Source organism: Acartia tonsa, chromosome 2 (assembly GCF_053477335.1).
Source record: "Acartia tonsa isolate MP-2025a chromosome 2, ASM5347733v1, whole genome shotgun sequence".
Taxonomy (NCBI): domain Eukaryota; kingdom Metazoa; phylum Arthropoda; class Copepoda; order Calanoida; family Acartiidae; genus Acartia; species Acartia tonsa.
The window spans coordinates 54116516-54131167 of record NC_137261.1 but is presented as its reverse complement, the minus strand read 5'-3'; the positions used below and the strand labels follow the sequence as shown (position 1 = coordinate 54131167).

At 32.9% G+C, this 14652-nt stretch overlaps 1 protein-coding gene across 3 annotated transcripts; it reads right to left on the bottom strand.

The window, feature by feature from the left end:
- Nucleotides 1-423: 423 nt before the first annotated feature.
- On the bottom strand, nt 424-10626 carry LOC145312173 (peroxisomal membrane protein 2). Of its 3 annotated transcripts, none has more exons than XM_080151360.1 (8): nt 10488-10626; nt 9007-9098; nt 7865-7928; nt 7400-7481; nt 3402-3501; nt 2850-2947; nt 935-1009; nt 424-564 (listed from the first exon to the last, which is right to left on the bottom strand). In XM_080151360.1, the coding sequence occupies exons 1-7, from the start codon at nt 10513-10515 to the stop codon at nt 937-939; spliced, it is 537 nt and encodes a 178-aa protein (XP_080007486.1). In that variant the 5' UTR covers nt 10516-10626; the 3' UTR covers nt 424-564; nt 935-936. The 3 variants fall into 3 exon arrangements, with proteins under 3 accessions (XP_080007486.1, XP_080007485.1, XP_080007487.1); XM_080151359.1 differs by having other exon boundaries at nt 926-1009; nt 10488-10624; XM_080151361.1 differs by having other exon boundaries at nt 424-566; nt 932-1009; nt 10488-10616.
- Between the last annotated feature and the right edge of the window lie 4026 nt (nt 10627-14652).

Genomic DNA, 14652 nt, shown 5'->3' with positions numbered 1-14652 from the left:
GCTATTAAACAGTAAAAAATACCTGTTTTATTGATTAGTAAGCTTTTTGTCTGTAGCAAAGGATCTCGCTAACCGCTAAACCTATATGGTTCTCCTTTAAAGTAGAGCTTCATATAGTTCCTGAGTTGGTTTCAGGCTGTTTAATTTTAAGTTTTAAGTTTATGGTTTTATGCAGTTTTTCCCACCTTCCATATCCCTTCAAATATATTAGCCCCTAGATGCTACAGGCGCAACCGCTACTAATTTAATATTATAATTGTAAAGAGCTCATTATTATGAACATAAATTAAAACACCATTCAGATTTAAGAAAGTGCGTTGGATTTTTTAATTAAAATTTGTTTGTAGCTTCTTATGATAGAATCAATTTGTTTTCGTTGTAGTCATTATTGAAACATATAAGTCAAAATTAAACAATAATAAAATTCTTAATTGTATATTTTTCTTATTTTTATTACATTCTTAAGTGGGAGTGTTGGAACACACATCTGTGCTTGAGTGAGGGAGGGGAGCTTTGAGGAGTATTTTAAATTTGTATTGTAGACAATTAGCTACACAGTCACACCTGAAATATTTAAATTCTTTGATTCTATTTCGGATACTAGCGGCTTCGCTTTTATCCTCTAGGAGCTTTCCCCAAGAAATAATGAACTGGGTTTCTCTGTATTAAACAAAAAATTGGAGGTCGGATTCATTTGTTTTGTGGGGGGGTTGTGGGGGGTGTTCGACCCCCCCCCCCCCCCCAAGTAAATAGCTTGAAACCACCACAGGACCAATAGGTATATAGGCATAGCCCAATCGGTAAAGCGGTTACCTAGTTCTTAAGCCACAGACAGATATCGTTCTACTTTGTATTTTAGGTAAAGGAAAACAAATTTAAATGTTTGAATGCTTAACTGGATTTTATAAAAAGCTAAATAAAATACCTGTCTTGCTATTAGTTTGAAGAGCTAGCTTTCTTGGCCAGGTAAACATTCCACACAAGAGCAACCATATTCGCAAACAAAACCCTATCAAAAAGACAATATGGTGCTTTCCCTCAAAGTGCCTATTGAGCAGTAATATAAACACCTGTGATGGGTCCTAACACTCCTGAACTACCTTAGTACCTACTATGACCTAACCTAAACTAACAATAAACAAATTAACAACAAAAACTAACACATCCACCCCAATGCTTTCAATTTATATAAAAATATATTTATGCTCGATTAAGCAATTTGAGGGATACCGCCAATAATATTAATTATTGATAATCAGGGTCCGGTATTCATCCAATTAATTCCATTTTAAATTTACCGAAAATTAAATATTTTGTTGGCGTAGAGTTGGCGTAAAACTTGTTTTATGTAGCTGAAGGGAAGCGGGTAAGAAGGGGATAAATAACGGAGGGTTGAGGAGAAATTTTAACTTCTAATTGTTTGTCTGTATATATTAGGAATAGATTTTCCAGAATTATCCAGTTCATAAGGAAAGGAAAAGAGAGGGGGTAGAACAGGTTTGAAAAATACTAAACTATCTAATAACTCAAACTTCTGTCACCGTCTGAATCACATTTCCTATTTCCTGATTGATAATCAACTATATAATTAATGAAAGAGTTATCTTGGCATACCAAACCAACTAAGATATTTTTAAAGGCGAAGCTTGTCTATAATTAAGGTCGGTCGGTCCGTCCGTCCGTCCGTCCGTCCGAGATAGTTAGCTAAATATTCGTTAATTTAGGCATGTTAAAATTGTCCTATCGATTTCAAACATTGCATGGTGATTCCTGTAATAGTTAGGTACGATTTAGAAAGCGTAGAAACTCTATAATCATTTCAAGAATGTCCTTACGTCCATTTTAAACATGTTGATTTTTTTACTTTTTTAATAACAATTTTTTATGTGATAAAAACATCCGATAGATCTGATTTTTTGATTTTTTACTGATTCCTATTACAATAAGGTACAATATTATGAGCGAAGCATCTCTATAATTAAGTATTAAAAATGTTAGTATGTCCTTAAACAGAATTCTGTATTCAAGAAGTTTCGCAACAAATTTACGTTGGTATAATTTTGTCAAACCTTATATTTTGTATATTCAGTTCTGACACTTAACAAAAGTTAATGTTCGTCTGTCATATCGTTTCAGAGCTTCGCGTTTATGGATGTTGTCATCCTTGTTTTGTAATACTAATTAGGAAAAAACTATGTTTACTTTATAGTAGACGTAGTGAGATGTTTTTTGTTATCCCCCGTCTCACCAATTACTCATGTTGACAATTTTTTATGGATAGTAATTTTTTCCTACTAACTCTTTATCTTGGTGACGCAACCACCAGCAAAATAGTTTAAAACCTGGCTTTTTGAATATTATCTTTCCTTAATATGGTGGAATATTAGTTTTAGCCGATTACAAAATTTTAAATATTTCTTATAAACACATCACATATTTATACTCAAGTGAATAAATTTATAAAAGTATAGATGTATAACCCAGACAACTACATGGTTCCATTTCGTCTGCAGGCAAATTGCTTTTTGCTCGTTTGTAGCGATTTGTCTGTGTTTATATTTCCGACGCTATTGGCTGCTATTCAAATAACCAATTTACAGTTTGCACAGGGTCCCAAACTCGCAAAAAATACATTTATTTAACTCCTGCTCCCAATATTCTTTTACTTTGATTTCAAGTAGGGTTAGGCCGGATATCCGGCCTTTTCAATATCCGACCGGACTCCGGATATTGAAACTATCCGGATACCAGATATCCGTCTGATTTATAATGCCGGATATCTGGTACTTTGCCGGATATCCGGCCTTTGCCAGATATCCGGCCCAACCCTAATTTGAAGTGATACAAACCTATATTGTGGTGGGACACATCCAATATTAATCAACTGAGGAATAGTCCAGATTTTCCAGTTAGCTTGTAGAACAGGCCAGTATTTCCCTTCAATGCTCTAAAATAATTTCCGCAGGATTAGAACCAGTTTTCAGCCATACTGAAAAATCATGCATAGCATCGTATAACAAAAAATTTTTCTCGAATATTAGAATAAAAATCAAAAGATTGATACCAGTTTTGTTAGCCGGCCCTTCGGCCTCTCGAGTCTAAAAAAACTGGTTTTAACTTATAATTTTTCATTTTAATTTTAAAAGCTGTCTATAATACGTTGCGATAAATAACTATTACTTTGTTAAAATTTGCCTTATGATGTATCTTGAAATTATCCATACGATAAATGTTTAATGTATGCTGAAGATTGTCTATTGAAACTCAAATTTGAATCTTTGTGATGTCCCCCCCCCCCCTAAATCCTTTCCAAAAACAACTGACAAACAAAGATTTTTAAAATGACAAAGAGTGCTACAAAGTGTAATTGTAATCATCAATGATAAATGTTTTGTTTTTACCTTTGTAACTGTGTCATGTTTGGCCCCTTGTAGCCTTCCCAGGACATACAGACTCACCAACAGAAATATGGGAGAAAATCCAAGTCTATCTATTATTATCCTGCAAAAACATTATCAATTATTTTAAAGTAAACAAGATGAATTATAACTTCGATATCGATAGGACAATTCTAACTTGTCTGAATTAACTAAAAGACCTAACATATCTGGACGTTCGGACTGACCCTAATTATAGAACAGCTTTGCGTTTTAAAAAGAACACCACTTAAACTTTACTACACCTCCATAACTACAGCTGAAAATTGCGTACAGGTTTCGTGATTTTTTTTCGAATTAAATTCGTTGTTGGTAAAAGCTGTGAAAAATAAATAATTTATTGGTTCAAACTTCTGTTAAAATGAAATCAATTAATCTACAATTAAATTTAATTGAATGCAAAACATTTAATAATTGATTTTACGAAAAAAGATATTGCTACTTCTTGTGCCTGTTTAGTTTATATTGATGACATTGGTACATGTCTCTGATATAGGGATATGTAAATTGATGAAAAAATTTAATTCATTATCTAAGATTTTGGTGAGGTGTGTGGGGGCGGGGTGGTGTTGGAATATGAATGTGATTTTTCAATTCAATACCAGTGATTTTAGTCATAGTCTTTTAATAGTTATTTCTCGTATCGTATTATAAACGGCTTTCCGCGGATATAGAATGTACAATTATAAGATTAAAACTAGTTTTAATCTTATGATTGTGCATTTCTATATTCGTAGAAAACTGGATATAATACGATGCTAGACATAGTTTTTTCGTATTGATGAGAACCGGTTCCTATCCACCGGATTCGAATGAATACGAGAAAGTCTTTTATATACTATAAAGAATCTTCAAAATATTCCTCAAATTTTTTTATGATCATTAAATATATAGTATAGATGTATAATTGAGACAACCACCTTTCCAAATGGTTGTGACCTTCTTTTAAGGTTAGCAAATTGCTTTCTGTTCTTTTGAAGGGACTTGGTTGTGTTTATATTCACTCATGCCCCCTCTATTCTTTTACTTTAACGAGCATCAGTTAAATCACTTTTCGGGAATTTCTGCACTTATTGACATTAGCAGCACTTTCGATAATTAGATATTAATTTGTCAGAACATAGATCCCTATAAATGGTCAGAATTCAAGAAATAAAATTGGCATGGAATTTCTTAGAAGCATGAACTTGTATACTTTAAAAATATTTTTAGAAGAAAATATAAGATTAAATGAATATAAGATAATAGTTATTTTTTAGCCCGTGCCTTCAGCATCTCAGGGCAAAAAAAACTGGTTTTGATCTTATGGTTGTACATTTTTATATTCGTGGAAAACTGAATATAATAGGATGCTAGACATGATTTTTTCGTGTTGGTGAGAACCGTTTCTAATCCACCAGATATTTATCGGTTTCGAATGAATACGAGAAATGCAATTCCCTTTAACCCTTCCAATGGTATAGGTACAGTATTTCAATAGAAACCAATTAAAAGCCGCAAACTGGGGATATTCAATCAACGTTAATGACAGATTAATTGGTGTGTGTTTATTCGTGTGTGTTTAATAATTTTGAAATCAAAGAAATTTAAAATTAGCGGATACGAACCTAGAGGCTTCTAGAGTTGAATTCAATAAACCAATTTTTTTTTTTAGATTTACAAAGAAAAAAAAATTTGGGGGGGAGAGGTAATTCTATTTCTAGGGGCGATATCGGAGGGTGGCGTTAAACTCCCCCAAAATAGTTATAAATCTTCCCAGGATCCATGAGAAGCTACCCTGCAAGGGAGAACCATATCGGTTTAGATCCTGTGGTACAAACAAACAGACAGATACTTTACAGTTACTTTATTATAAGGATTCATGAAATGTCTAACTTTAGCCCTTGAATAAAATATATGCCAAGTCCAGCAATATAAAAATAAATTGTAATAAATAAATGTAAATTAAAGTAATGCGCGTATTAAAAAAATAATTATGTAATAACTGTATTATAAGGCGACCAGTTTGAAAACAACTTGACTATTTATATAAACTAAAAATATTTTTCTTTAAATTTATTAGCCTAGACATCGGAGACATTGTAGTAACATCCTAATTGGTTGTAATTAGTTGTGTATGTCGCTGTGTGTGCCATATCAGAGGTGTGCCAAACTATTTAAACATGTTATTAATATCACTTTATTTATTCAAATTAATGAAGGAATTTTTATTTTCTATAATCCTTATAATAAAGTAACAGGATGTCTGTTTGTTTGTACTGAAGAATCTCGCGACCGCTGAACCGATCCAGTTCTCCTTAATAGTGTAGCTTCTTATAATTCCCTGGAATGTTTATAACTATTTTGGAGAGAGTACCACCACTGTCTCAAGAGAGAGAAAATGCCCCTAGAAAAAACTACCCCACCCCCCACAAAAAAAATAAAATATCTAGGGGCGTAGCTGCTATTTCTAATATTATTTGTAATATAAAGCAGTAATGGCTCATTTGTTTTAAGGAAATGATCTCTAAATGTAAACTCTGAACCAAAAAATAGGTGCTTTCCCGCAAAGTGTCTTGTCGATCACAAACCCTCCTCCCTTATTTTGATATAAATTGAAACTATGGAGATGATGTTTTTCTTGTGTTTGTACCTTTGGTTAGGTTATATTTTGTACATTGTAGCCGCAGGAATCGGTCCTCCTCAGTGGTTAGTCATAAAGAAAATACTTCCCCTCTTATTTTCAATTTTTAAAACATTTTCTCGTATTCATTCGAATCCGGTGGATAGGACCCGGTTCTCATCCATACGAAAAAACTATGTCTAGCATCGTATTATATCCAGCTTTCTACGAATATAAAAATGTACAATCATAAGATTAAAACCAGTTTTTTTAGCCCGTGCATACGGCACCTAGGGGCTAAAAAACTGGTTTTAATCTTATAATAATTGTACATTCTATATCCGCGGAAAGCCGTTTATAATACGATGCGAGAAATAACTATTATTGTTTACAAAAATAATAATATATTCAAAAATTGTATAACATGATGACTAGATTCTTTTGATAAGTTTTTCTTTTATGAAAGATAATTCGGCTAAATTTTAAGTCAGCAATTTTATAAACAGTTGATTCTTTACAGTTTTAGATAATTAAAAACTGATAAAAATTGCGAGATACAAATCTTAAACATTCATTCAAAAATATTAGAAATATCCCTTAAATATGAAAAAAGGTTATATCTGAAGGAATCTGTTTATTTGATATTGCTATTAATATCATGATCAATGGTTAACCCTAATCGATCGAGGAATGGGATTAAGCAACCACCTTTATGTTTTTTAAAATTAATTTTGTGTATATAACTAACTTTGAAATTTTTCCAATTAGACAATTGGAATTCAAATGTTTGAATATCACCACTGAGGCGGCCACAGGACGACAGCAAACCATGCTGGTTCATCCAGGTACAGAGCAAACATAATTTTATATCAGTTTAAGAACTTAACAAAGCTTTAAAACTTTTACATAGATCTTAAAACTTTAAAAGCCATAGTGCTGATTTAAGGGACAGAACACTAAAAAGATATACCCAATGGAATGGACCATTCCGGGAGGAATAACTTTGTCCAGGTAGAGATAGAAATAATACCTGAATGCCAGACGGAGACCACCTCCGGGGGGAATAACTTTGTCCAGGTAGAGATAGAAATAATACCTGAATGCCAGACGGAGACCACCTCCGGGAGGAATAACTTTGTCCAGGTAGAGATAGAAATAATACCTGAATGCCAGACGGAGATCACCTCCGGGAGGAATAACTTTGTCCAGGTAGAGATAGAAATAATACCTGAATGCCAGACGGAGTCCACCTCCGGGAGGAATAACTTTGTCCAGGTGGAGATAGAAATAATACCTGAATGCCAGACGGAGACCACCTCCGGGAGGAATAACTTTGTCCAGGTAGAGATAGAAATAATACCTGAATGCCAGACGGAGACCACCTCCAGGAGGAATAACTTTGTCCAGGTAGAGATAAAAATAATGGCAAACAGGCCCAGTCACTAAAACAAAGCAACATTATACAATTGATAATTGATACTTATTTATTTGTTTCATTTAGTTGAGTTTGCTTTGAAAACGGAGAAAAAGCATTATCAATCCTTTGATATAAAAGTAATCGGATGTATGACTGTCTATGTTTGTGGGTGTAGGGAAGAACCTTGTTAACCACTGAAGGTTTTTAACTTTTTAAGGGAAGGTACCTCAACCATATATAAAGTAATTTAATAATCCGTAAAAAAAAAGCCAGCCCCCCCCCCCCCCTCAACATAAAAACTAAAATGTATAAAGGGAGGGATCAGATAAATTTCATGGGGGTTAAAGGTTAATAGCTCCTAGATGGGTGTATCCACCCCCCTTTGGTACGCTTCTGTTTTAAACTTACCAACGCCTCCAAAAAGTATGAATGAAGAGAGGGCTCGAGCTGATACAGGCTTCCCAGAAATTATCTTAAATAAAATATCAAATCGTTTTTAACCAAACAATAAATTATTTCACATGAAGCAATCTAATTTGCCTTCATTATTTTCTAATTGAAAATTAAATGTATAAATACTAGACATAAGATATTAATTTCAGTAACAGATTACAGATTCTTTTTTATTTATAATATTTCTCCCTTTCTAAACCCGCGACCTTGGCTCAATACGTAGCACATCAGCTCGTCGTCGGGAAGGTGATAGGTTCGAATCTCGGCCCGACACCGCGTCATAACTAAAGACGTTAAAAATGGTTCATACTGCTGCTATGTCAGGTGCGCGACATAATTAGTTAGAGAAGGGGGAATGCCTTGGCCCAAAACAGGCGCAACTCACTACCATGCACAGTTAGGACTTCTCAGTTCTACTTGCGACTGAGCCCATAGCATGTACGGGTTCTGTAATCCAAGGGGAAAGAATGTGCAAAACTTTATTCTATAACCATCCCAATAAGAAAATCTGAAATTACGATGCCTAATACCATCCCAATTATAAAATCTAAAATAATAAAATAGCCTAAAACTATCCCATGACCAAAATCCAAAAACAAAATAGGCTCAAAACATTCCATGGGCTCCGTGAAGCTTCCATTGAAAGGAGGACTCCTGGAAGTTAGGATTAATATGTAGCGAGACAAAGTGTCTCAAAAATCAGCCACTTGACGTCATAAAAATGAGGAAGATGAGAGGAGAAAGTGGGAAAGAAAACCCATAAAATAGAGATGGATAATCCAGCATTTTTCTAACGTCATAGGGCTAATTTTTGAGACACTTTGTCCCGCTAAATTAACATTCTTCAAATTACCAAATTTGTTGTAATAAATCAAACAAAATAGTAATCTCATTTTATCTTAACTAAAACTAAGAATTATTTACTGAGGATACCTGTGATGAGACAGCGCAAAATGGCACCAAAAAATGACGTCATAAAATAAAGTTGTCCAATGAGAGGCAAGTATACATTGTAATTGACCAATGGCAAAATTTATACTAGCCTCTAATTTATCGTATGACGTCATTTTTTGGTGCCATTTTGCGCTGTCTCATACCTGTGAAATTAAGGATCCAAGTCCAGAGATGGCGGAGCTTGTCACAGCTTTGGTCAGAATAGGCCGTCGAATCAACAGCTCACGGTATTTGTCTAAATATGAACAACAACAAATGAAAAACAAAGACAGCTGTGCAAGGGCTTCCAGGCTTTTTCATTTCGGGGGGTGGGGGGGGGGTTAATCACCCCTTTACCTCCCCCTCCCCATTGGACGTCTATGCAACTTTGTCTGTATGTAGGGTAGCAACAACATACCAAAAATAACATATTGTATTTAGTGGCGTGTACAGGGTTTTGCAAGTGAGGTGCACATAAAAATTTTGACACCTAATTTTGCGATCCCAAATCAACGGTTGCTTCTTAAAGCCTGTAATTCCATTTACTTTTTACCGGTTGGGGGAATTAAACGACGCCCTAAGTGCATAAAAAACATATTTTGAACAGAAAATTCTAAGGTTTATTTTGATTTGACGGAAATATACTATCATTAAAGAGAGTTTATTTTTAGACATAATAACATTATATAGCAGAAATTTAGTGCACTGAACGTCTGCAAAAGATTAATTTTTTAATGATTTCTTTGAAACATCATTAAAGTAATTAAAACCAGTGCAGTTACGTTCATAAGTAGCACATAAATTATATTTTGATGAAATATTTAGAAAAAAATAGTTAAAATTAAGTATGTCAAGTTTTACGAAGATTTTAGATGAAACAAGGATAACAACATCCATAAACGCGAAGCTCTGAAACGGTATAACAGAAGAACATTAACTCTTATAGAGTGTTGAACTGAATTTACAAAACAAACAAAAAATAAGTTTTGACAAAATTATACGTATATTTGTTGCAAAACTTCTAAAATACAGAATTCTGTTTAAGGACATACTGACATTTTTAGAATCTGATTGTAGAGATGCTTCGCTTGTAATATTGTACCTTATTGTAATAGGAATCATTACTCCAAAAATCAGATCAGTCGGATGATTGTATCACATAAAAATGTTTGTTTAAAAAGTTAAAAATCATCATGTTTAAAATGGACGAAATTGCATAAATTAATGAAAAAAGCTATCCGTTATGTACGGATGGACGTACGAACCGACCCTAATTTTACAAAAGCTTCGCTTTTTAAAAAATAAGCTGATATTCGTTACTATCTAAAGAAACTTTTGTTGTGTGTTTTTCTGCTTTAAAAAAGGATATACGTGGATATATAAGGTTGCTAACATGTAACTCACTTATTGGTCAGTGCGTTCTTCCAGCAAGAGGGGAGGGAATAGGGCAAATGGGGTTGCTTTAGGGTATCGTTATTTTTGCCAGCTACAAGTTTCATTTTATTATATTACATGATAATATGGTGAAAGATCCAAGTAATAATAAATTCATATCTGTAATTGCTAAGAATTTTTAAAAATCAGCATTTTTCCTTTACAGACAGACATACATCTTAATAGAGTGGTTTTGCAATAAAAATCAAACCTAATACTGGTATAACTGGGTCTGACATTTTACACGCGTATATTTTCTACACAATATGTAACAGTACCACTAAAAAAACAATACTAAGACTAAAAAGTAAAAATTGTTGTTGGACTGGTTGTATAAAAAGAATGAACGCAAGTGGGTCTAAACTTATGGGACTTGCTGTGCACTAAAGAGGATAATCTATTTTTTCTTTTTTAATAAAAATCCTTATTTGTAATGATATTCTAATAATAAATCTCGCTAACCACTGTACCGATATGGTTCTTCTTTAAAAAGTGAATTTGTATAGGCCCTAGGAAGACATTTTTTAGGGTTGGTTTATTTGAAATTTTAAAAGCTTACCATTGAAGCTTAATTTCTTAAGTATAAAACCAAGATTCTTGCTTAACGTAAACCAACAAGTAGTCTATTACAGGGATGGAATGGACTTGGGCTGTTTATTACACTAGTCCCCAAAGTTTTAAGATAAGGATTCTTATTCGTTGGCTTAACTTAAGGGACTTGAATTTTGATGGGGTGATTCATTAAGTTCATTGTCTAATCATTTCAACCACTAAATTTAATCTACAGAAGGGGTAATTATGTATATCATCATTGAAGATGTACTTAAATTTATCGGCCATAACATTTCCTTATCCCTTAAGATCCCTAAGTCTATCAAGAGAGGATTCTCATTTTAAAATAGCGTTGAACTCAAAAATATGGTGTAAAGTACCGAAGGAGGTTTGTTTTTGTTTTAGTTGACAGAAAACCACTTAAATTCATCACTGCAAAAAATATTTCGCTGTTCTTTCACTGTCTGGTATTAAACTTTCCTTAATATAATCCTTGTGTAAAACTGTATATTTAAACTTCTCAAAAACTATCTCAAGTCCTAGTCAGGGAGGGAGGGGACATTCGGTTGTTTATTTTATTGGTCTCCAAAGTTTTATAATAACGTTTTCTAATTTGTCTCCTTAAAACTTTGAGGACCTTTTATTAAATTTTGATTGGTTAGTTCATTAAGTTGAGTGTCCAAATGTTTCAATCACTAATCTACAGAAGGTGAAATTTTGTGTATCATCATTGGGGATGTAAATGAATTTATCGGCCATTGACTTATCCCTTTAGACCCCTGAGTCTTGGTAAAGCATAAATCAACATTCAACATTTCTGGTTTTTAGATGCATTATATGATTTCAAATCAAGATAAAAATTTGAGGATCATTAGCAAGCACAAATTTTCTATACAGTTTGCTTATCAAAATTATTGTTTAAGAGTTTTAACTTTTGAAAATTAAAGCTTTTCTACGTGTTAGAATCGTTCTTTTGATTTCATACTTTGCAAGATGATTTTTTTAATGATAAGATACACTTTTGAAAGCGTAGCAACTCTCTAATAATTGTCAGAAAGTTATATCGTCCATTTTAAATATTTGAATAACGAAACTGTTATTTGGGAAGACATAAAATGTATACTAGCAAGATCGCTTTTGGTCATCAAACGTACTCCTTAAGAACTTTTTCAATTCAAAATTAAGGGACAAACCGTATTCTATGATAAGACAAATATTGATAAAAATTTCATTTATGAATTGAGAAGATTAGATTTTGATCAAAGTCACGTTTTTGCTCAAAATAAGAAGAATTCCTGTACTTTTCCAACTTTTGAATAATCGATTACTTTGCTTCTATTATTTATAAGAATAAAACAATATCTATAGTATATGTTCATACTTTATTTATAATTTATATTTTGCTGAAAAAGTTTTATACATGTTTTTGGAGCAAAGTTTCTCTATTATAAGTAGTTGAGCTGGTCTATAATTCACTTTGTTTTTCCATAGGTCAACCAGCCAGTTCATAACGCTATAAAAGAAATATAATTTTCTCAGCTACCGTTTAAGATAAAATGCTGCTTTTTTGTGATGATAACCGTAACCAAAGTATACAATTTATTTACTGTTACATAATTTAAAAATAAAAAACAAGGATGATAACATCCATAAAAGCGAAGTTCTAAAACGGTAAGACAGACGATCACTTGTAGAGTGTCAGTACTGAATAATCAGGATGTATAATCTATAAAAGTCGACACATAATTGTAGGTAATTTTGTTCAAAAAATGCTTAAATACAGGATAAAGATTAAGGACATACTTACATTTTTAGGACTTGATTATAGAGATGCTTTGCTGATAACATTGTACCTTGTTGTCCTAATAATCAGATCAATCGGATAATTATAATACATAAAAATTTGTTGTTAAAAAAAGTTAATTATCAACATGTTTAAAATGGACGTATGGACATTCTGGTAACGATTATACAGTTGCTACACTTTCTAATTTGTACCAAACTACTACAGGAATCATGCAAAGTTTGAAATCGATAGGACAATTGTAACATGCCTAAATAAACGAAAAAATCTATCCGTTATGGAAGAACGGTTCGACCCTAATTATAGCAAAGCTTCGCTTCGTTTATTTGGATTATAAAAGAGGTTTTAAAAATGTTGAAAACTTTGCACATATTCGGTCTTTTGTACAGTCAAAAGTACGAGTTTTGTCTTTATTTACAAAATAAAAAGATAGGTCATCTTGAAAATTTTTTATATTATTCATATAAAATTTTATAAAACTATAACAATTACTATACATCTGAAAATATAATGCATTAGAAATATTTTGGAAAGAAATTTAAAAAATAATATACTTCATATAATACAGGATTTTTAAACTTCATCATATTAGTTACCAGAACTGCAGTTTATTATTTCAGCAACAAATTTGCCTTCATATCTGCAAAAGTATACTTCTGATGATACTCTGGGGATGGCTGATAAAAACATACAGACACGCCTTTATAGTTTGCTTCAAAACACTAACATTCAAAAACAACCAACCAACTGATTGCACAACCTTTGTCTGGAAGTTTATGAATGTTAATGATTCGCGCCTGTTTTAGGCCAAAGGAGTCTCCCTACTCTTTCTTAGATTAAAGAATAGAACCTATCCCCTCACTAAGATTTAATGCCTCATAATTTTTATTTTAAAATAAATGATTAGACCTAAAACTCAAATTACATGCAATAAGCATGGTATATTATTTTTATTACTTAAAATCGGTGCGTCTTATTGAATATAAAGTCTATTTAGGAGATGCATAAACTTTAATTCCTACATACACCTCCTTGTTCAATTCAGGGATAGAAAGATAAGCATGAGGGTTGGGGGTTTAACTCCCTCAACTCTAATCAAAGAAATCATAAAAAATTTGGGGTATATTCACTTTCGTGACATCGCCTCTTAAGGGTGGTTTCGTCGTATTTTCAAAGTAGCTTTTGATAGGTTATTTTACGTTAAGTTAGGTGATTGCCCCGCAGGGTAAGGCAATTTGCCCCGCAGGTGATAGAAATAGCAGTAAAGCTTCTGTGAAAATACGACGAAACGCCCCTTAAGAGGCGATGCCACGAAAGGGACTATAACTAAAATTAGATAACGAAGATTTAAATTCCATTGTCCCACTCTCCATAAAAATATATCCGTACACCTAACATTAGATTTAAACACTAGAGGGGGAATGGGTTGAATAACTGTATTTCCCCTTACCAAAGACCTTGTGCCGACTTTCAATTGGGTCTTTGAAAATCATTTAATAGCGCCTTGAATATTAACACAGCCACTACAAAAGAGCAGAAAGCAATTTGCTAGCAGACGAAAAAGGTACTCAACAATGGGATCCAGGTAGTTGTCTGGTTATACCTCTACTCTATGCTATAAATCTATTTACCTAGCCAGATTTTAAACTTAGATTACCTGAAAGCATCTCAAATAGCTAGACAATTCTATGAGAATTCTAAAGATTTTTTTTATTTTATGAATGTTTTACATATCCAATATTTCTATTTGTTCACAATCCTAAGATCCGTCAAGTTCTATGTCAGAGAAGAAAAAAATCTTATAAATTAGAAGCTGAAAAATTCTGATTCATTTTTATATTTTCTATTAAATAATGGCATTGTTAAGAAGAAATTATGCATTCCTTTCGCCGTTCTCACTCAAAGTGATTAGGTTATATTGGAATCTGGGTTGGATACCTCAGGTATAGGTCCAACAGTCCCCGTCCCCTTATTCTCAATTAATCAAAAAAAATAAGGAGGAAGGGGATTCACCATCTTT

What these genes read in the sequence shown, in the direction of transcription:
- LOC145312173 (XM_080151360.1), bottom strand. Translation starts at nt 10,515, where the DNA reads ATGTCAGACCCAGTTATACCAGTATTAG. An exon ending in CCCAGTTATACCAGTATTAG is followed by an intron (nt 9,099 to 10,487) that starts GTTTGATTTTTA and finishes GTTCATATTTAG; the next exon opens with ACAAATACCGTGAGCTGTTG. An exon ending in TGTGTCCCACCACAATATAG is followed by an intron (nt 1,010 to 2,849) that starts GTTTGTATCACT and finishes TCTTTTTGATAG; the next exon opens with GGTTTTGTTTGCGAATATGG.